Genomic DNA, 24,012 nt, shown 5'->3' with positions numbered 1-24,012 from the left:
TTCAAACTATACAGCATTTTATCTCTTCCTCCGTGGCCAGTTGACTGATGGGTTTCCTGAAGTGTGTGGTAAAAATTTTCCATTGGTACTATTTTCACAATTGGATCGAATTCAGACTTTCTCTTCAAAATCAAAGATTTTTTAGTACCTACTTCCATAACATCATATTTTTTTCCATAATAATACTGTTTATGTGTCCGTTGCAGTTTAAGTAGTGGTGCTAATTTAAATTGTTCAATGACTGTGACAGCTTCTTCTATCCTTTTGCGAGTCCACAAAGGTTTTTCTTTTTCATGCCACTTGTTCAAAAACGTCCTGACAGTTTCATTGAACTGTTCTTCAGATACAAATTCGGTCAGAGTTTGATTTTTTCTATATCTGAACTCATTTTTCTACGGTAGGTACTTGATAAAACTTGAAATATAGAAAACAATAATAAAAATGCGCGCACCCTTCCTCGTGTAATGTTTGGCCGGCACGGACGTCAGAGGGGAGCTTGTATCCATGAAATATGTTTAAAATTTCACTAAAAATATCCTTTTTGTTTTTAAAAATATCAGCTTAAATGACTATTGTTGTATTAACTATTCTACATTTAATAATGCATGGTTTACCAAATAAATACTTTTAATATCTAAACAATATTATTTCATCTTTTCACTAAAACAGTTAAGGGATTTGATCAAATCACTTACTTTCTTCAGGGAAATCACCCTACAGAGTTGTTATTTTAACATCTTCCGTGAATTCATCATATCGCTTAAGGATTTGATCAAATCCCTATTTTCATCATTTCCCTGCGACATATATATCTGTGTGTGTGTTGGGGGGGTTAATAAATATACAGGATCTGCCCTCTCCAACAGCATGGCACTAAAACAACTTGGTTAACAGAGCAAAATCTTTATTGTGTGATAATGTCATCACTCGCTATTAAACTTAACTGTATTTAAAATACTTTCTTAGCCAGTGACTGCAGTCCTCCCAGCTACAGACTACAGGTAAATCTATGACCAGCCCATATATACATGGCACTTCTGAAAAATTGACAGAAATCCTAAAAAAAAAATATATATATATATATATATCGTATTTTTCCATGTGACGAACCCTACTTTTTTCGAACCCAAAATTAAGAAATCGATATTTTAAACATCTCCACTGTCTAATGATAGTAGTAGTGGGAAGAGATCAAAACTGTCTCTCTGAAGCTTTATTTGCATGTTCTTTTGAATAATTAATGACTTTTAACTTGAATTTTTAAAAATATGACAATCATTTTTTATTTTCGAAATTTTTATGGGCTAGTGCTCAAAATATTGTTAATGCATTAACTTACCCTGCCAGTGAGTTGCAGATGTATGAATACTTTCAGAGTTCTGATTGGTTTATTCATAATCAGCCATTAATGACATCAATCAACAGAGTTAACAAAGGCTAGTGATTGGTGGAAGTCTGTTTGCAGAGACAAGTTACCGGCAATTTTGCCACAGCAACCGCAGGTCTCTCAACCGGTTACCCCTCGTGTATAAGACGACCCCCAATTTTTGGTCTAAAAATTTTAGAAAAAATACACAGAAATACACACAAAAAAACTTATACACAGAAAAATATGGTAGAGACCACTTTCAGACCACAAAAATTTGCAAACCTTATCTTTCCTAAAGACTAGAGTCCTTAGATTAGCCTGGTATCTACCAAGTACTTTGCAGCTGTAAGCTTTCTTCTATGGCTACATCTGATATCAACATTATAATTGACACTTGCAGATCATGAAAGAGTACATGGTACAAAAGACTTTTCCTTGAATCTACTTCTGCCTTCAACAAACTATCATAACCTCATCAAATTTGGATGCATAAAACTCCTTCACATCTGTGAAATACTCATCTGCATACCATCATCCCAAGAGTGTCAAGAGCACACCCATTTGTGCTCAGTTCTCCTGATTTATGCTTACACATGGATTCACACTTTACCATGCAGTCATATGAAACTAAATACGACAGAATGGGACAGTTACTCCTTATTGCCGTAGAATCCTATGTCTGTATGTTGTGTGTGTTTTTCTGGTTGGTTTGCCTGCTTTGAGAGATGAAAAACTTGAATTTCTGGGAGAAAAACCCTTCATTTCCATATGAGACTGGCTAAATTACATTTGATTGAAAGTACCTGATAAATGTTCCTCCCATCATGACAGATTTCAAACCTGGGTCTTTCCAACCAAAGGGCTTGTCTAAACCAATGGAGCTATGGAGGCTCTCCTGCTCACCAGATGGCACAATTTTGGACTTTAGCCCTTTCTTTATTTCTTCACTCATGTAATACCCATATGCTCTTCCTTAATGTAATCAGTTCAACTTTAGAAAAATAATGGAAATAGTAATTAAATTATTTTTGTTCTTATATCATTAATATTGTCATCTCTTTCCTAAAAATACCACTCTTTAAAAAGTAACATGAAAGTAACTTTTATTATGCAGCCAATCTGATATACTTGGCTCACTTTTTTACGAATAAGATCTCTCTTTATGAGAGAGAGATATGAATTCACCACTCATTTTCTGTTGCCAGTTTATCTTTGGAATAGTTTTTAAAAAAGTAGAGTAATGTTTTTACACTATACTTTGGACTGTGGTGCTAATAAAATGATACTTGCTCTTATTTTTTTCGATACAATAATTACTAGAAACTTTTCTTGTTATTTCCTTTCAAGAAGCCTACCCATATACTTACAACTGTTTATATTTCAGTTCTCATCCAGCACAGAATAGTAGGATAGCAAGACACCTTTAGCCAACAACATAGCTTATCATATCTACTTCCTGGAAAGTGCCAAAATAAAATTGTAGTGTCCAAAAATAACAACACCAATAATAGATATGATAGAGAAATTAAAGACTTAATTCTGTATGTTAGTCAAGTAAATATCAGTTTAATATCCAATGTTTCACTGACTGATATCTGTTAGCATTTTATAAGGAATACACTGGTAAGCAATAGAAAGTAACTAAAACTAGGAAACTAACTTCTACAGTCGCTGAAGAAGCTGCTACAGTCGCCCGTTCAACAGGTAACTTAAATAAGAATCAAGGCCTAATCTTACCAGATATATGGAAAACTCTAATCAGATCTTTTAACCAAAAAGAAATGAACTTTCATGAAAATTACATTATATATCTCAAAAATAAAACGTTGCGCTTGCGACACGCATATTATATCATTGTATCACGCACAGTGATAACTGTATATAATTTTTAGAATTGTCAGTTAGTTTCCTAGTTTTTGTTACTTTCTATTGCCTTACCAGTGTATTCCTTTGAAAATGCTGACAGATATCAGTCAGTGAAACGTTGGATATTAAACTAATATTTACTTGACTAACATACAGAATTAAGTCTTTAATTTATTAATACTAGTAGTCAAGGAAAAAAAAGGTCATAAGATATGATAGATATTTCCATTCAAAAACAAAACAAAAAAAAAACGACAAAAAAGCAGTTGCTATAAGAAGTGTGATACATGCATTAATTACAGCAGCTTAATTGTTTTAAAAAATACTTACAAAAAATATATCCAAAAATATTCTGAAATTTTATGATTATTATGTTCGTGACTAAGGGGAAAGAATTCCCATCGTTTTTCTTAAAAGTTTAAATTTTTTTGAAATTTGAACATATAACAAATATTCATAAAAATAGATAATTTTATTCCAAGTGCATTAATTATACCAGTTTCATTCAAAAATTATGTGAATAAAAAGGTTATCATGTGACTATTGATTTTCTTGGCACAGGAGAAGAGATAATTTTGTGGGAACATTGTTAATAGTTAGGAGGGGGGGGGAGTAGCTTTTGTTCCTTTTTCAGTATCCTCTGTAATGAAAGGTGTCTGCTGCGCTATTGCAATATTTAGTGTTTTTTTTATTATTAGCAGTGCTCGCTTTTTCTCTCGTAACCTTTCTTACTTATTCTATTGCATATTATGTTTATCCACCTTTTGCATTCACCTAGTCTTATGCCTGTGAACACTGGAAAATTTATTTGTTAAGACTGCGCCACCAGTGTTTCTATATCAGCACAAGACTTAGCAATACATCCGGTAGATCTCTCTCTCTCCCACTAGCATAAAATCCTTCAATAAAGTTTACATAAACAGCCGTGGTTCTTAAGTACTTAAACTACACTTTTATTGCCTTAGTTGTTTCCTGCTCACAGATCCGATTATTTTTAGAAACAGTGATTGTAAAATAAAAGATCAGGCAGCATTCTTTTAACAAATAATTAAAACACATTTATTTACATTAATAATAAAGTACATTAATTAAACGATAGGGAGGTTACTCTCTCTCTCTACCTATCCTTTAGACTTGTAGCATAAAGAAACAAACTTTCCCTTTTCAATACTAAATAACTATACAATATAATTACTCTATTAATTCTCTGTTTATTAAACGAAAGTTATACCGAACTTATTTTTTACTCACAAAGAGGTTAGCTTAGCCATGGCAAGTTACCTCACAATTTATATTTCAATTAATAACAACTCAGAGGACTCTCTTATAGATACTTCTTAAATCTATTTCTTATCAGTCCATCTATGACATAATATCTCCTAGATTACAAAAGAATGTACAATAAAGGATAGAAGAATAGGCTTACAGAGGCTCTTTATCACACACTCTTCCAGAAGTCCTGCATTATTAAAGTCTCTGCACCTTTTCTTCCATCTCAGGCATTAGGCTTTCATCTGGAGAGTCTTGCTTTTGGGGGTGGGGGGGTCATCGGATTATTAGCAGACCTTGGGTTGCAATTTTCGCGGTACTTGAAAAGCTCAGGCAGGAGATTTCAGCATACAGGCTTGAAGGTCGCTCTGCAGCTTTTGGCTTCAGTTGACTTCCCGCAACAATAGGATATCAAATCGACACTTGTCTTGGACTTTACATTAGCTGATCTCCCATCATCCCCAGTCTTTTCCTCTGGCGTGGGTTCGCCTTAATTTCTGGTTCTACTCTGCTTCTGACTCTCCTCTGCTGTGGTTCCGACTGCCTCTCCTCTTTACTTGGTAACTAGGCCTTGCCTCTCCTTTTGATAACTGGACCTCTCCTCTCCTCTCCTCTCCCGAAGTTCGGCGCAGTCCCTTTTTATTTGATGGTTCACAGGACCTTTCTCTAAGGGTTGTAACCCACGAAGAAATCGGCACTTCTCCTTGATCTTTTTGTTAAGGCCGACCTGTTCTTCCTTCTCCTCCATGCACTCTTTTTCCTTGTTTTGTCGTGCAGCAGAAACTTCTCTGAAACTACCAGATCTCTTTGATACGAACTTTGAAGGTGTTTATGTGCAGAGCTCGCAAACAACTTTCCCATACACTTAATTGTAAACAACTGTCTTGTGCTCTTATACATAGCTATTATACAAAGTTCCGATCCCAAAGCATTGCCTTTGTTTTTGACATTCAAAATTTTAGTTAAAACATTAAATACAATCAATTCCCATAGGGTTAATTACATTAATATTTAAACATAAAATACATGGAGACAAACAAGGTTATTTTTACAACAGTTCTCATGAGATTTGACCTCTGTAAAATCATCGATGTAAAGTGCTTTGGTATTTTTAAGGTACATCGAGTTTTACACCTCCTCTTTTAAATATTAAAAAAAGAAAAGAATAATATATATGGATTAATTTTATTGAACTGCCCTCCTACATTCCTTTCTTTCTTCAACTTTTCCACTCTACATTTTTCCTTTCCTTTTTCTTTATCATATTCAAACTCTTCACATTACCAGACTACTAATATTGACCCTTACAACAAGATCCTCAATAGTCACAAGTAAGAATTTTTTTGTTCATGTAACCTTTTAACAAAATCTTGTCTCACATAGATTATTCCATAATAAAATGTTTGCTGTGAGTATGTTATGTATTGTTATGACACTATTATTCTTGTAGAGAAAATATCTGATTACACAGCATTTAAATCACACAACTATCATTAATTAATTTGTCTGTTTTCCAGCAATGCTCATTATGGGAGTTTTAACTTTGCATATCTGTACAAGTTTTTCACATTATTGGCTGATTAAGAGAATTTTTATTTTAATTTTAGGTTATTTTATTGTAGGATAATTTTGACTGTTTTTTCTTACCAATTTTCTTATAGGAGATGTTCGTAATGACTTATATCTTACATTGGTTCAAGGGGAGTTTTCAAAAGGCTCAAAATCATCTGATAAAAATGTAGAAGTCACTGTTAGGGTTTGCAATGAGAAAGGACAAGTTATTCCAGTATGTGGTGCTAAATTATGTTTATAGATATCTAGTGCAGAATTTATAAGGTAGCTGCTCCTAACATTGCCTGCATCTTCACCACCTGTCATCTTGGATACATTTTGCACTCACAGTAACTGACAATGCTTTATAGTGCATCTGTTTTTTTTTTTTTTTTTTTTTTTTTTTTTTAATTGCCTTCTGAGAAATGTTCATGTGGACAGGACTGCTGTTTTGTAAAATATTAATATGTGGAGGTAATTTTTCTGGTCAGTATGCTTCCATAAGTCCTTTATATGTTCATATGTAACTGAAAACCTTCTGTTCCATGATTTCTATAATGTGTGTTTAATTTGTTAAATAATGTAAATGGCTGTTCTATTTCTAATTTGCACTGTGTAATTTCTCTACCAAAGTGTACAAAGTAGCAAAATTATGAATATTGTTTTAAACAGTCTTGCATATCTTTTCTTTTGTTCCGAGTACCAGCAACACTGTACTTTGTTTTGTTTTCAGGCTAAGTGCAACACTAAAAACATCTATTGAAACAAAATGCTAATGATTTATGAATAGCCTACAGAACATGCAAAATGTTCTGTAGACTGCTGAAAAACTAAGAAATGGGGTTGTATAAGTCATGACTGCGTATCAGTACTTTAGAAAAGATCAGATATATATATATAAATTTTACAGTGGCTACATTGAATTATTCAGTAGGCCAGAAGGTTGAATTCCAGATAATTTTAATAGAGTTCTCACAGTACCCATCTATAAATAGGGAGATAAAACTGAATGTGGGAATTTCTGTACTGAAAGAAAAGAGGAAAAGAGAATGGAGAAAACTAAAAAAAATGTGCTGGAAGGAAAAACAAGCTGTGTTCAGGCAAAATAGAGGTTGTCAGGATAGCAGGTATCTTAGAATTAGAAAAATGCATATGAAAAGGTGCCAAGAAAACAGCTGTTCAATATATTTTAAACAGATATTTTCTTGGCACCTTTTCATATCCCTTTTGTATAATGTTTTGTATAATGCCAGGACATTATACAAAGCATTATATAATCTTTCTATCTGTTCCCTTCTGCCATACGGCCAGGGGAGGGTAGCTATATATGCTACTATACTAGGGAGATGATTATGAGCAAGGTGGTTTCCCGTTGCCTTCCTTGCCGTAAGTATTTTTTTTGACTGTAACCTGTGTGTTCACGGGACCGGTTTGCCTGCTTGCGGGATGAAAAACCCCAGATAAACTGGCGGAAAAAACCCTACCGCCCACGCCCAAGACCGGCTAACTTGGCTATGGCTGAGGAAGATCCTTGAGCTCCTCACGTCTCTCCGATGGGAATCAAACCTAGGACACTCCTTCCCCAGGCATATGGTTGCGAAGCGCTAAGCCACTAGGCTATCTGCGTGGACTTTATATAATCTTTATTAGTCGTAAATCGGATGTTAGAATTGAAGGAGGCTAGAGAAAGATGGTTTGATATAAAATCAGGTGTAATACAAAATGTGCACTAGCTTCATTCTTATGCATCTGTATGACTCACATAATGATGCCACTAAACATATCAAAATTAGAGATATTAAGCACTTTATGCAGATGATTTCATGCTTCTTAATGCATCTACTGCACTAAATTGGATAACTGCTGTAACAAATTTGACGTGGAAATTAATAAAAAGACAAACTATTAGAATACCAGCAACACTGAAAATATAAACAGCATTCTTAATGGCAAAGCAACAGAACAAGTAAAATATTTCAGCCAAGCAAAATTTTTAGTATAAATGACAAATTCAATATGGAAATAGACAAAACAAGCAAGTATAGTAGGAACCAATCAAATAAATTTAATCACCATCATCATCATCATCAAATTCCTGCCATGTACGCTCAAGGGGTGTACAGGATATGATAGTACTACATGAAAAATTTACATCATTACTAACTTCCTATCTACAATTTTCCTCCAAATCAGTCTGTTACTTGTCAAGACTTCAACATTATCAGATCTTATATTTCTAACTGCTGTTTTAAGGATACTTGTGACATAAGATTGAATGATATATTCACATAAACACAAGAAAGATATTTATTTAACCAAATATTTCAGTCTGGAAATAGCAGACCATCTTCAGTAGTATTACAAGAACAGTTTAAAAAATACAAGATAGAATACTAACAATAGATCGTGAAAATTAGAACACGTTGCATGATGTTATATCACTAAGTATGAAACGGAATATTTTGAAGTAGAAACATGATTGAATTTGCTATTAAAAAAAAAAAATAATAATAATAATAATAATAATAATTAATTAATGAGTAATCTTGATTAGACTTTCCCAGAATTTTGATCTAGATATACAGTCATTACGATTCAGGTTGGGGCGATGGAGCAAGGCCTCCACGCTTTCCTTGAACAAACGTTCGAACCTATAACGGGATCTATGTAAGAGGCGAGTCCTGGACCAAAAGATGCTGTGGTCAGTTTCAATCCCGTGTTGAGCCAATCCAGACTTTTCAGGTTTGTTGTGAAGAATGGATGATTGATGTTCTTGGATTCTTTTTTCAAGAGAACGTTTAGTCTGTCCAAAATAAGAGAGATCGCAGTTGCACGGAATTTGATATAAACTCCAGGAAGAGATAAAGTTGAGCATTTGTCTTTAGGAGAAGGAAAATGAGAAGACAATTTGTTAATAGGTGAATACATTGTTGTTAAATCATATTTCTTTAAAATTCTTGCGAATCCAAGAACATCAATCATCCATTCTTCACAACAAACCTGAAAAGTCTGGATTGGCTCAACACAGGATTGAAACTGACCACAGCATCTTTTGGTCCAGGATTCGCCTCTTACATAGATCCCGTTATAGGTTCGAACGTTTGTTCAAGGAAAGCGTGGAGGCCTTGCTCCATCGCCCCAACCTGAATCGTAATGACTGTATATCTAGATCAAATATCTGAGAAAGTCTAATCAAGATTACTCATTAATTAATTATTATTTTTTTTTTTTTAATAGCAAATTCAGCCATGTATCTACTTCAAAATATTCCGTTTCATACTTAGTGATATAATATCACGCGGCGTGTTTTGTTAGTATTCTATCTTGTATTTTTTAAACTGTTCTTGTAATACCACTGAAGATGGTCTGCTATTTCCAGACCGAAATATTTGGTTAAATAAATATCTTTCTTGTGTTTACGTGAATATATCATTTATATTTCTATCGTCTAAGGCACTTTGTACCTTATCAATCCACCAATGTCTTGGTCTTCCTCTCGGTCGTTTTTCTGCCAACCTGGCAGAGAACACTTGTTTTGCTAATCTTTCCTCGCCCATTCTGTTCAAGTGACCATACCACCTGAGATTAGCTCTGCTAACGCATTCCTGGATGCTGACAATGTCAAGTTCTTTCCTAATATCCTCGTTTTTAATATGATATTGCCATTGATGCCACTTGTTCATGCCTCTAATCTTTCTCAGGACTCTCATATCTGTGGTCTCTAGTCTTTGGTCAAGTGTTTAACTTCTGACCCAGCTCTCAGATCTATAAGTTAAAACTGGTTTGAACAGTGTCTTGTATAAGCTAATTTAGTGTTCCGACTAATTTCTCTCTTATTCCATATGAATTTATTCAATTGACTTCCTACGATACCAGCTTTGTTGATTCTGTTGTCTATTTCCATATTAAATTTACCATCTTCACTAAAAATCGTGCCTAAGTGGCTGAAATGTTTTACTTGTTCCACAGTTCCCCATTCAAAACACAGGTGACATTTTCAACGATTCTACCTAATTTCATTGTCTTTTTATTGCTGACCTTCATACCATATCTATTACAACAGTTATTCAATTTAGTCAGGGAATCTTGCAAACATGTAGCAGATTTATTTAGAAGTATAACATCATCCGCATAAAACAAAGAGCTGACATTAACATCTCCAATTTTGATATCATGTTTAATACCACTTTCCTTCATAATGTGATCCATATAGATAATGAATAACAGAGGGGATAATGTACATCCTTGTCTCACACCAGATTTAGCATTAAACCATCTTCCTGTACTTCCTTCAATTCTAACTACTGACTTACAACTCATAAAGACAAAGTATTGCTTGATATAATACCCCATTGACACCATATAACTGTAGAGTATTGAATAGCTTCTCTCTTGGCACCGTTTCCAAATCGACAAAACTTTAAAACAGATCTTTGTTATATTCCCATGATTTCTTCACTTCATAAAGTGAAGATCTGACCCTGACAGCCTCCATTTGACCTGAATCCAGCATATTCTTCACCAAGCTTTTCTTCCACAATTCTTCTCAACCGTTTCTCACGTATACTTACATATATCTTACCAGGAACACTCATTAGGGATATACCTCTGTAATTCTCGCATTCAGTTTTATTTCCCTTTTTATATATGGGTACTATGAGAGCTCTACTCCAATCATCGGGGATTCGTTCCTCTGTCCAGGCATTCTGAACTATGCAGTGCAGCCACTGTAAGACTTTTATACTACCATACTTCAGCATTTCTGGACAAATATCATCTACTCCTGCTACCTTTCCACATTTCAAGCCTTTGATGGCTTTTTCTACTTCAAGTATGTATATGTATTCCTGACTGTATGCCTGTTGAGTGTTTTTTACCACTGTGCTATCACTGCTTGTTTCATTTAGCAATTTTTCAAAGTAATTACTCCATACTTCAAGGATATCTTTTTCTCACGTTTTCATGTCACCTTTATCATCTCTAACTCCTTTTACAGCACTCTTTCCTCCATTCCTAAGCTTCTTCTTCAACCTCCAGAATATTTTGCCACCTTCTTGATATTCATTTTCTATGTTCTTGCCAAAGTCCTCCCATGACTTTTGTTTAGCTAGTTTTACACAGTATTTAGCTTTCTTACATTTGTCTCTGTATTCTCTAAGAGCACAAGCTGACTTATTTGCCAGTAACTTTTGATAGGCTTTCTTCTTTTCCTTCACTGCCTCTTTAACTTCCTGTGTCCACCATGGAGTTCAAATTTTTCTATCCTTGCAGACATTTTGTTTCATTTTTAAAAATGAAAAAGTTTGAGATGAAATGAAAAAGCTTATCAAAGACCGAAAAATTCAATAAAAGGAAAAAAACTGAAGATCTGGGATGAGAAATAATCAAAAAGAAAAAAGAAGCCTATTACAAATGGTTAAGCAGTAAAAGATTAGAAGATGAAATAGAATATAAAAGAATAAGAGCCATAGCTAAAAGAGAAGTCAGAAAAAGACATAGAGAATCATGGAACAAATTTGTTTCTAATTTTGAACAAGATTTATATAAAATGAGACCCAATGTGTAAAAGATTTTGAAACACTTAAATGCAGATACCAAAGAAAACATAAAATTAAACACTGAATTGAAATTAGAAGAATTTCTAAATTAATACACAGAACTGTGGACAGACAAATATTTTAAAAAAGACAACTGGCAAACAATTAACGAAAATGAAAAGAAATAACTAAAGAAGAATTAGAAATCAGTCTGAAAGAAACAAGAAACAGAAAATCACCTTGAGAAGATAAGCTGGGTTCAGAGCTATATAAATACGCAGGTACAAGATTCAAAGAAAGACTCTTATTATTTTTAAAAAAAATTTACTCAACTGGTATCCCCCCCCCCCCCAATAGAATGGAAAAAAGCAATTGTGATTTCTATCTTTAAAAAAGGTAATAGAGATGACCCTAAAAACTATAGACGTTTCAGTATACTAAATTCCCGTTACAAAATATATAGCAGAATCTTAAATAGCAAACTAATGAAATATTCCAAAAACTTTATTTTAGAAGTACAGAATGGATTTAGAAAAGGACGATCATGTATAGATCCAGCCTTTTGCCTAAAATTAATAATAGAGAAAAGAAGAAAACACAATTTAGAAACACATATTACATTTATTAACTTTGAAAAAGTATTTGACAAAATTAAAAGAAACATATTATTTAACATATTAAAAGAAAGACAAATACCAAATAATATCCTAAAAGCTATCACAAGTATATATGAAAATAATCAAATACAAATAAGATTAAATCATGAGCTATCATATACGAGAGAGATAAACCAAGGGATCTGACAGGGATGTCCCCTCTCAGCAACTCTTTTTAATATCTACTTAAATGAAATAATAATAAAATGGAAATCAGTGGATGTGGCGTTTGCACACCACCGCGCTTGGCCGCACGAAGGAAGGTTTGGTTTCGAGTCTAATCGGCGACTACAGGAAATTTTTCTAAGCCTTTTTTCGACCGGTTCCCGAGTTAGTCGATTTCTGGCACGGGCAAGCAGGTTTTTCGTCCTGTAAACTCGAGAAAATCGACTGTAGAACCCACATTATTTCAGACATTAAAAAAAATATATTGTGTTAGGGTTAGGGACAACGAGATGGCAGCACATTTGAGCCGTCTCTCTTCACTGTACCTCTTAATTAGTGATAGCCTTGGGCCATCTGTCTCTGATTGGGTACCAGTGGAGATTGAACTGCCCACTCAGTCTCCAAAAGTTAGATAGGGCTAAATGGCCTCGCCTACTCTCATATACGGGAATAAAAAGGCGTTAGCTGTTTTTTTTTTTTTTTTAATAAAATGGAATAAAAATTTACATCAAGGAATTGAACTTTCTCCTACAGTAAACTTAAACACTCTCCTCTTTGCCGACGACCAAATAATAATTACAAATTCTGAAGATAACTTACAAAAGCTATTTTAGATCTAAATGAGATATCCAAAGATTATGGTATGATAATATCAACAGAAAAATCGAAAACTATTGCCTTTAAAGGACAACATCCAGCAAGAACTAAAATAGTAATAGATAACAAGATCTTAGAACAGGTGAATTCATTTAACTACCTAGGATGTATGATCACATATGAAAATGAAAAAGATATAAAAGTAAAAATTGCAAAATATTTAAAAATAACAGGTGTAATTAACTCCATAGTTAAACCAAACCTAGTTCATAAACAAACCAGACTAAAAGTATACAATACATTAGCCATACCAGTCTTAATGTATGGAAGCGAAATCTGGACAATAAAACAAAAAGACAAACAAAGATTAACAACAGAAGAAATGAAGTTTATGAGAAAAACTGCAAAGTATACCCTATTTGATCACAAAAGAAATGAAGAAATTATGAAAGAATTAAACCAAGAACCAGTAATAGAAAAAATTAAAAAATATAAACATAAATGGATGGAACATGTTCAAAGAATGAAAACAGAAAGATTACCAAAATAAGCCTTAAAGTACAAGCCATTAGGAAAAAGAAAACCAGAACGTCCTCTTAAATGATTCAACGATGACTTCTAAGGCCAGAACAGACCATGCTGGGCCTAAATCCTTGATACGCATGATGATGATGAAAGAGTTTGAGAACAGGAACCAAGCCTTGAAGAAAACCGCGATTGATTCAGCTAGAGAGGCATATGGTGAAGCAATCCGGGTTTTCTTCAAGGCTTCCCACTGAATCTCCAAGTTTTGGTTCCTGTTTTCAAACTCTTTCATTTTTTCTTCAATAATCTTTGTGTATTTTAGTCTACAGTTCACATCTGAGAGATGCTCAACTTTTATTCGCTTTAAAACTTTCTTACATGTTATTCTTTTCAATATGAAATTCAATTTCAAATCCTCTATACACTCTGGTGTCCTGCACCAGGGAGAAAACATCACTATCAACAATAACATAGTCAACGAGACTTTTCTTATTCCTTGCCTCTTCTCTCCATGTGAATTTGTGCACATTTTTATGTTGGAGCGTGGTGTTAATAATAACCAATCCATGTCCTGGTCAGAAATACAACACATATTTGCCATTATTATTAGCTTTGCTCTTTTCTCCAAATTTTCCCAAAATATTTTTGTATGTGTGACAATCATTTCCTACTCTGCTATTTAGATCCCCCAAGAAGGACCAACTTTTCCTTTTTCATTGTGTCAGTTGCTTTTTCTAAAGCCTCAGAAAAATACCTCCACTTCTACCTTAGTAGAACGTTCTGTGGAACCATAGGAACTTGAGACTGCCTGCCATTCAAGAAGATTAGTCTCGTATTTTGTGTTGAATACTATGGCTACTCCTTCTTTTCCTTGATTGTCATTGCCTGAATATAACATTTTGTATTTATTGCTCAGAAAGATCTCACCAGTTTTTGTCTTTTTTGTTTCGTCACCCCTATTATGTTGATCTGGTACTTATCTAATTCCTCAGCTAGCTCCATTTCTTTGCCATTCAGACTTCTTATGTTGATAGTACCGAACTTTAACTCTGATGATGTTGAGTTGGGGTGTATTTTCAGATTTGTTCCAGTAGCCTGACTTTTTGCTGTTCACCAAGGCCCGGTTAAACAACGGGGCCTTGTTTAACCGGGCAGCGCCCCAGCTGGCATGAAATTATGTCATGTTGTACCATCATTTTGTAATTTGGTTTAACGAATAAGAATACAATTTGGTCGGCTAAATCCCAAATTGCCAGCACATTCTTGTTCGTTCAGTATCCAGGTAGATACCCAACAGGGTGCACCACGAGAATGTGAGGATGGCATTAGGTCAGAAGCCCTGGTCAGTTCTCTGCATTCCTTTAAAGGCTGTGTTTAGGTCTCCTCTCAGTTATACAGCTTTGACCCTTAAGCACCTCAATATTTTTAATGGAATAAGAAAAACACAAAATGAGCAGTGTACTGCACAGTGCTCAAACCAATTTATGGATCTGAATATTGGTTAGAAATAAACAGTTGAATGAAGAGTAGAGACCATAGATATACTTGTTCTAAGGACAATTTGGAGTGAATAGTAGCATCGATGACAGCATCATATGAAAAATGAAGGCAGGATGGAACTTGACATTGTTTGTTACTTATATGTAAACAAAACTGTTCTAAGGTGATGTGGTCAGAATAGGGCAGAGAGAGGGAGAGAAAATGTTAGCAAAACAGGTGTTTGATGGCTGGAAAAGATACTATGAGAAAAACCAAGATCTGTGTTTGTTGATGTGGTTAGAAGTGCTTTAGGAGATCAAGATATAAGATTTACCTCCTTTGGAATCCTCACAAATAATATGATAGGAAATTAGTAATGATCTCAATCACACATTCTATGTACCTACTTTCCAAGAATACAGAACAGGAATTTGATGACGATATAAATTAGAATTACTTGGGTGGTGACATGTAGCATATCTTAATATCTTCAATTTTGATATCTAGATGAATGCAACTTTCCTTCATAATATGATCCATCATCATCAGTTTTCTGATATGTACCCTCAAGGGATGTTCAGGCCACTAATGACATCACTACATGATTAAGTTTACATTATTATTAATTTCCTAATCAATAATTTTCCTCCAAATTAGTCTATCACTTATCATCACTCCAATATTGTCGTATTTCATTCTTCTAAAGCACTCCTGACTGAATCAGTTCACCTGGGTCTTGGTCTTTTTCTTGCTATCTTGACATCAGACACATATTTTAATGACCATTCTTGTCACATTCTGTTTAAGTGACCATACTACCTTAGAGTTTGGTTAGAATTTAAGTACTTGATCAAAGACTAGAGACCACGGATATGAGAGTTCTGAGAAAACTTAAGGGCCTGAACAGATTGTGGCACAATCATGTTAAAAATGAAGACATTGGGAAGAAACTTCACGCTGTTTACATTCAAGAAGCTGTGGGGTGCTAATGTGATCCATATAGATGATAAATAACAATGGAGATAGTATTCATCCTTTTCACTCCTGATTTTACATCAGACTCCTGTTACTCCATCAATTCTAGCTACTGACTTAAATATAGACAATGTGTTGCTCAGTATAATGTTTAATTTATCAGCCAAGCACTTTGAACAGCGTTTCTCTTGGTACTTTATCATATGCCTTTTTCCTGATCCATGAAACTTAAATACAGATTCTTTTCTCTTGATTTCTCAACTATTTGGGTTAAAGTGAAAATCTGATCATAATGACCTGAATTTGGCTCATACCTACCTTGTTCTTCTCCTCGTTTTTTTTTTTTTTTTTTTCTTCCTTAATTTCACACCTTCTCAAATGGGCTTGCATAAATCTTACCTAGAACACTCAGCAGGGAAATTCCTGATTAATTCTTACATTAGTTTTATTTTTCTCCTTTTTTAGATGAGTTATATGAAGCTCCTGGAACTCAACCATCTGACCAAGCTTTGTGAATTATGTTATGCATTCACTGTTGAACCTTTTATAGCTATATGTTTGTGCATATATCATTTGTTCCAACTGTCTTTTCATTTCAGGTTTTTTTTTTTTTCTCTATCTTAAGTATTGATATATACTCCTGCTTGCATCCCTCTTGAATATTTTCTAGAGGGATGCAAGTCCCTTTTTGTTTCACCTAGCAATCTTTCAAAATCATTACTCCAGACAAAGAGAATGTCTTTATCTTCAGTTTTCATGTCACCTTTATCATCTTTGATTCCTTTTAAGTACTCTGTTCTCCATTTTTAACCTTTTTTCAATAGCCTCTGGAACATTTTGTCACCTTTTTGTATTTATCTTCTGTGTTCTTGTCAATGTCTTCCCATGACTTTTGTTTAACTACTTTTATACATTGCTTTGCTTTCTTGCATTTTTCTCTGTATTCTCTCTGAACACATCTTACTTGCTTGCCAAGAAAGTTACTATGTGCATTCTTCTTTTCCATGACTACCTCTTTAACTTCCTAAGCTCCCCACATGTAGTTCTGATTTTTTTATCCTTACAGACAACTGCACCACATACCTGCCTAGCTGAATCAGCCATAATTTTTATTTTGAGTTTCCAAGATTGGATTCTTATATTTTGAGCTAAATCGATGTAGTACTTCTCTAATTCTTCTGCCAGTGCCACTTGATTTCCTTTGTTACTTCTTATGTTGAAAGTGCCTATATTGAATTCTATTGATTTTGAGTTGGAGTTTGTTTCATTAGCTGATTTTTCACTGTGGAATTGTCATCACTCTCTACAAAAGAAGTGTGTTGGATTGACAAAAAGAGGTACTAAAGATTTTGCAATAAATAGTTTCTATAGTGCAGCGAATATTATTTTGATTTGTTGAAGACTTTCATTTTCTGTTCTTTATATGTAATTTTCATATTACATATTTCATATTACAAAATTATATAAATTGAAATTAAATATTAAATGTAGTATTTCAAATTTTATTTTAATAATGTTTTGGTTTTAAATTTTATTTTCTAATTTTTTCCCTTTAAAACACTTTTAGCGGTGATTTGTCTGCAACAGGTTAGCCGCTACTCTATTTGTCATTTTGGTTTTTAATTTCTGTTTGAGTGATTGAATTGTTTCCCACACTTACTAGGGTTTATGAAATACATAAAATAAAATGTTGATGTACAAAATACATATTTCATATATAACTATTTCAAGTATGGTTAATCATAATTTGGTTAACCATATATGGATGGTTATATATGAAATATGTATTTTGTACATCAACATTTTATTTTTAACTCATTAGAGAACATTAATGTGGCAAAGTTAGATGCACCTACGCTATTCATTTCTGACTTGATGTTTAATGTGATATAGAAAAGTATTTCAGTCATCACTGTATTAACATTTATATTTAATTCTTGCGTATTTGGAGGAAAATCTTAGTTGGAAGAAAGAGTAAGACATGAATATATATTACTAGTAAACCTGCATTTTTATTTATATCATTATTTTATTTTTTTAAGCCACCAAAAAATACAGGTTCATTTTATACCTGAAAATATGTAAAATATATAAAATAGTTTGGAGATACGCTGGGTAAATTTTCTGAAATAACTCTTCTCTTGTTTCTTTATACATAAAATAATCTTATATATGAATAAACATAAATGAACATAACTATATTCAAGTTAAGGGGATAATAAATCCCTCATTATTTTAAAGCCAGATACGAAACTCGGAGATCGAAATCTAAGAGTTTCATGCCGAAGAACTATTGGCGGGTCCAAGCGTAAGTTCAATACCTGGGTAGTACAACACTAGGGCAACTCCGAGCAAAGGTGGAGCAAGATCCATCAGTATCCTTAATATCCAATATTAATATCCTTATCCAAGTTTCGTATCCGGCTTTAAAATAATGAGGGATTTATTATCCCCTTAACTTAATTTATGCCGCCAGGGGGATAGGCTCTTTATCGTAATAACTATATTCAGTTGTATTTGGAAAGTACTTGAAACTTCTTTGTATATTTAGTACTTAGACTGGAAGTACGAAATACACAAATAGGACTGTTTGGATCTTCCCATTATTCTCAATCTAATTCTCTCGAGCACTAAAAAAAAAAAATTAATTCTAATCCTGCAGTATAGCTAAGACATGTCAGCATTTTCTCTCTATATTGCACCGTGCACATGCACAATTAACAGACATAATAATGCTGGCCTCATTGCCTGAGTTGATTCATGCATAAATCCAAAATTAACAATGTTCCTTAAAAGCCAATATCCATTTCACTATGGCAAAAGAAAACAGTAATCTTTCCTTTCTAGGTCCTGTAATGTTATGTTTTGATGCAGACATATCTGATATATTCACAGGCATACTCCCCCCACATCCAAAAAAAAAAAAAAAAAATGGTTTCATTAGAACACTGGCTAACAGATTTATTGAACTATTTTCTATCCCTCATAGGTGAATTGAGTCATATTTGCCACATCTGCTTAACCAAGTGGCTACGATTCCAGCATAATTGATAAAATAGTCAATGTTCTTTCCCTTCAACCCACAGCATATATTCCCTGTATCCAGGACACTTCCCAACACAGCTGGCTTATTATGGACAGGCTAGAAAAACATCCATTGTTTGCTTAGAAAGAACTCAAAAAATCACAATATCATCACTATATCAACAGACCATCAGACATTTTCTGGAAACAGAATCAAAATTATAAAAACAATATGGTGCCTTTCTCATATCAAGTTTAAAGACTGATGACTTTTTCTAGATCTGTGGCTCTTCTTTAAGCCACCTTAATAACTATGGATGTGCGAAATTCCCATGGAAATTGGCCAACAAGCTAAGGCTTTCAGCTACCACATATAGAGGACACCTCTCATAGGACTTGAGTGCTCTAAGTCTAACCATTTCCACTTCCTTTGTTATCAGTGTGCAAACTTATGTATCTGTCACAGCGATGAAATATCATGATCATTAAATTAACATTTAATTTCATTCTACAATGGTGATAATTCCATTAAATCTGTGGAATGAGTTCTCTCCAGAATTTATACTTGCACACACACACACACACACATCAGTTATATTCTAAAGACAAATATTATTAAATCAGACTGTCAAAAAACTTTTCTGTGGGAAAAATTCACTGTATTTTGCTTGTGTGTAGTGTTTTTGAGTACCAGAAAGTGTATAAGTTCAATAAATAATTTGTTGAGATGATAAACTTCCTGATAATCAGCAAAGAAAAATATATTGAAGTTTATCACTTCAATAAATTCTTCATAAAAAAAAATTAAGTTTAAGCAGTTATTTTTTAAAGTCAACTTAAAAGTTATTTGCTGGTATTCAGTGAAATACCAAAGCAAATCAAACTGATCTTACCTGATTACCTGCTTTAACAGCAGACAGTCAAATTGCCACGTATAAAATCGAAATTAAGGAATGAAAGAATTGTATAAAACCCGAATGAAGGAATGTTTACCTAGACTTCCAGAGCATAATTTAGAATTTTAAATAGGACATGGGCACAGTTCTTGTCTTCAATTATCTTAATTTTACTATCAGTTTAAAAAAACTTTATTTCATTTTCCAGAAGAACTAATTATTCTGAATATCCACGATAATTTTCTGATGAATTTTCTTTATTCATGTCAATTTTTACAACTGACTCACCAAACTTGAGAACTTAAAATGGAAATAATACAAAAAGCAATTTGAAAAATTTAATTCACAATTTCAGAAGATAATGTTTATATTTCAGTATAATTAATATTTAATTGCTTACTAATAATGTGTAATCTACATTGCAAATCACTATGATTATATAGGAACAATTACAGCTTGCTGGCCATTTTGAATAATTTGCAAAGAAAGAAAGAAAGTGTTATTTATTTTATTTAATTGCCATGGATGAGATTATACAAGGTCTAAGATCTCTGCAAGTGTATTGGATGGTCAGTTCTCGTTGTAAGATTTTTCATGGAATTATAATTTGATTTCATTCTGTTGAAAATGTATGAATGTGACTTTCTCTTTTCTAGGATCTGGATGGCATATTATGCACACCATTCCGCTGATGCAGTTTTTATTAACGTGGCTGTTTTTTTTTTTTTTTGTTTTTTTTTGTGATTTTTCTTTCTGTTTTGCTGAAAAGGTTGGGGCTGGAAATATTGCAATCATGATAATGTTCATATAAACATGATCTGAGAGAATGAATTGAGGATCTAATAAATCTTGTATTTTTATCCACATGAAACAAACAAAAAAAAAATTTATATCTACAGTTTTTTGTTCATAAAGCTTGCAGGACTATGCTGATATCTTTCAAAAACTTCAGTCTTCATCAAATTTACAAATGGTTACTACATTATAATAGTAACCATTTGTTCCTTCAGTTTTATCTTGTTACCCCTTCAGATCATAACTGCCATCCCTGTTATATAATTTTGCATATTAGTAAATATGTTATTACTCCTTCCAGATGGCTAAGTGAAAACTTCCAACCAAATAAAAGCTAGCATCATATGGTGATATTACCAGAGCATTCATGTATTTTCTCAGGGGGAGGCAGACTTAGTTATTAATAAATGGAAAATTGCAAAACAGTTGTGTGATATAAAACTTTTCGTAATAATTTCGCTAGGTGTTTACCATTAGCTTCATGTATAATAATACTTCATTGCAGTAGGGTTAATAATGAATTATAGTTTTCTGTTAGAGCATGAAAATCATCCACATTGAAGAAACAGGTTTTTCGTATCTCATCATATTACATGAGTATTTGTGATACTGTTATTTTTTGGTACATTAGTTACATAATATTTACTTACATAACTTTTTTTCTCTTTCTGATTTTGTGGATATTTATTTTTAAGGGAGTGATTAGTTTAGGAGCTGGATGTGAACCTCTGAATGAATATAGAAGTGTAATCTACTATCATGAAGATAAACCAAAATGGATGGAAACCTTTAAGGTCAGCTTTATTTTATGAAATGTACTTTTTGCTTCAAAAATGAAAACCTCAAAATTTTTGTCTTCTTGGTTAATTGAAACAGTATTTTACTTTATATTTTGAAAATGTTTATTGATATGGATTTTATTATTTTTTAAGCACATCATATTTGGTTCTGTTGTATTGATGTGAATATTTTCAGACAAGCTTTGTGAAAGGTAATTTTATTCTTTTATTAGAAGAAATATCAAGAAGAAGGAAACATTACTGTTATCTCTGTTTCTTGTTTTTTGGATAAATTAGCCATTCCATTGATAAGTGAACTCTAAAATTACATCTGTTAATCTGAATACACATATCCAGTTTAGGTCAGCATAACATCAACACTGAAACTTGTCCGCAGAAGCATTTTATGCATAAGATTTTGATAACATACTTATTCCCTTTAGTTGTAGACTCACATTCCTGTCACAGTTGAGTAGCTTGGCTATCTAGATACCTGATGATAGGGGTAGTTAATTCTATCTGTATACAACCCACTGTGTGCAATAAATGTATTTTATAGCTAGTTTTACTGGAGAATTGCAAATTTTTTCATTCTGTCTTGCACAATGAAAAAAAAAGTTTCCAGGAAAAAGAAAAACTTTGTTATTTCTGTATCAGACCAGCAAACCCACCCACCCACCCTTACTCAGAAAGATCACATACAAGTGCTTAGTATCCCAGGATTTGAACCTGGGTCTTTCCAACCAAAGGGTGTTGTCTTTACTTATTGAGCTACAGGGGCTCTGAGATTTTGATAAAGAATAGCAGAATGTCTCATCTCAACTTCAAACATATCTCATCATTTTGCATTTTCATATAAATATGAAAATTTTAAAAATATAAAAAATAGTTGGTATTTGTGTGCTCTTTATTTGCTATCCTTTGTGCACAGTTCCATTCATGGTTTACGGACATCAGTGGAAGACCATGAAGATTCATTCCACCAAGCCACTTCCTGTGAGTCTTTTTTACTTGTCTGTACTTATTTAATTCTCATCTTTCATCTTTCCTTTTTTGTTCAATAAACTAAATAATTCATTCCTTGTATCTTCCATTCCAAAATTTCACTTAATTTCTAATATATCTCTAGAAGAATAGTTATGGTCATATCATCACTTTGACTTTATACTTAAGCACTAAAAAGATTGCCTGATCTCTTAAATATTACTTAAATAGTGAAATAATGAAATAAATAATAAAAATATAATAAAACACTTCTTCTTCTTCCCTTCTGGTATTAGGCCTAGTGGCCTGTTACGGAGCTATCTTAGCTCTTCTATGCTGTACCCGTCTCAAGGATAAGGTGGCTAGCCCTATACCTCCCGGTCTGTTTGCCTGCTTGTGGGAGGAAAAACCCCAGATAAACTGGGGAGAAAAACTCTGCAGTCCACACCCAAGACCAGCTAACTTGCTATGTCTGAGAAAAATCCTTAAGCTCCTCACGTCGACGACATGAGGAGCTTAATAAAATAATAAAACACATTTTACTTAAATATCACTACTAAGCTGTAACATGAGATATTTTGGATGTAATAGCTCAATCCACCTTCGGTGAAATGAGGACCTCAAACAAGTAAGAATGTTTAACAAGAGGCTAGTTGTTCAGGCGGAATACTTGAATGATTATAGCTGTTCAATATTAGAATTTTCCGCACTTTTGGCATGGATAAACATTACTTTCATTTTGTGTGATAGGGCCTCAGAATTCTTCTTGATAAGTATCCATGCCAAAATGGCTTTCATGGATGACCTCATGTCTCTTTTCCACTTGATCCCCCCCCCCCCCCTGTGAGTGTGATCTAATTACAAACTAGCCATTCTATTTATTAGTGAACTCTAAAACTATATCTGCTAAACTGAATGCATGTCCAGTTAAGCTCAGCATAGCATTAACACTGAATGAACATGGGTTTTGGAAAGATGTAAAGCTTTAATGGGTTTTCATGTGTTATGCTTCATTGCATTCATCATTGTATTCCATTTACACACATTGCTTTTTGTTTATGCACATTATCTCCTATGGCATATATATCTGGAATGGTTATCCAATTATTTTACATTTTTGCTTTGCTTCACTGAAGATAGTTTGAGATATTCTTTCCAAAATATTTAATAGTTAAGTGATCAATAAATGATATTTTTACTGTACATGTTCCTGTACTACGAGGGGAAGGGATCTGGAAAGTTCTAATAAACACCTTGAACAAAAATGATATTGAAACAAATGATATAACAACAAGAAAGAACATACAAGCATATAATAATATAAGAACATAAGTTACCTTCATAAGTCTGCTACTAGTATGTTCTTTCTTCTGGTGATATCAGTTACTTTAATATTATTTTTGTGCTAGGTGTTTATCAGAATTTTCCAGATCCCCCCCCTCTCCGTATATCTGAACTACACTGATCTTTTTTAATAGTTAGTCAACAGTAATATCTTTATTATAGTTGAGTCTGAAGGGAGCAGGTGATGCTAAATAAAATGTA

General features: G+C 33.3%; 1 protein-coding gene across 2 annotated transcripts in view; it reads left to right on the top strand.

The window, feature by feature from the left end:
• The window catches only part of mbc (dedicator of cytokinesis protein myoblast city), a 643,249-nt gene that overhangs the window by 235,478 nt on the left and 383,759 nt on the right, over positions 1–24,012 (top strand). For both annotated transcript variants that reach the window (XM_090391142.1, XM_090391141.1), the window contains exons 14-15: positions 6,166–6,290; positions 21,400–21,498. In XM_090391142.1, coding sequence (XP_090247268.1) covers positions 6,166–6,290; positions 21,400–21,498 — 224 coding nt within the window. The remainder of the gene's footprint in view (positions 1–6,165; positions 6,291–21,399; positions 21,499–24,012) is intronic.

This window comes from Typopeltis vanoorti, chromosome 4, assembly GCF_054136105.1.
Source record: "Typopeltis vanoorti isolate ZY-2024b chromosome 4, IOZ_Tvanoo_1.0, whole genome shotgun sequence".
Lineage (NCBI taxonomy): Eukaryota > Metazoa > Arthropoda > Arachnida > Uropygi > Thelyphonidae > Typopeltis > Typopeltis vanoorti.
This window is presented reverse-complemented; position numbering and strand designations above follow the sequence as displayed.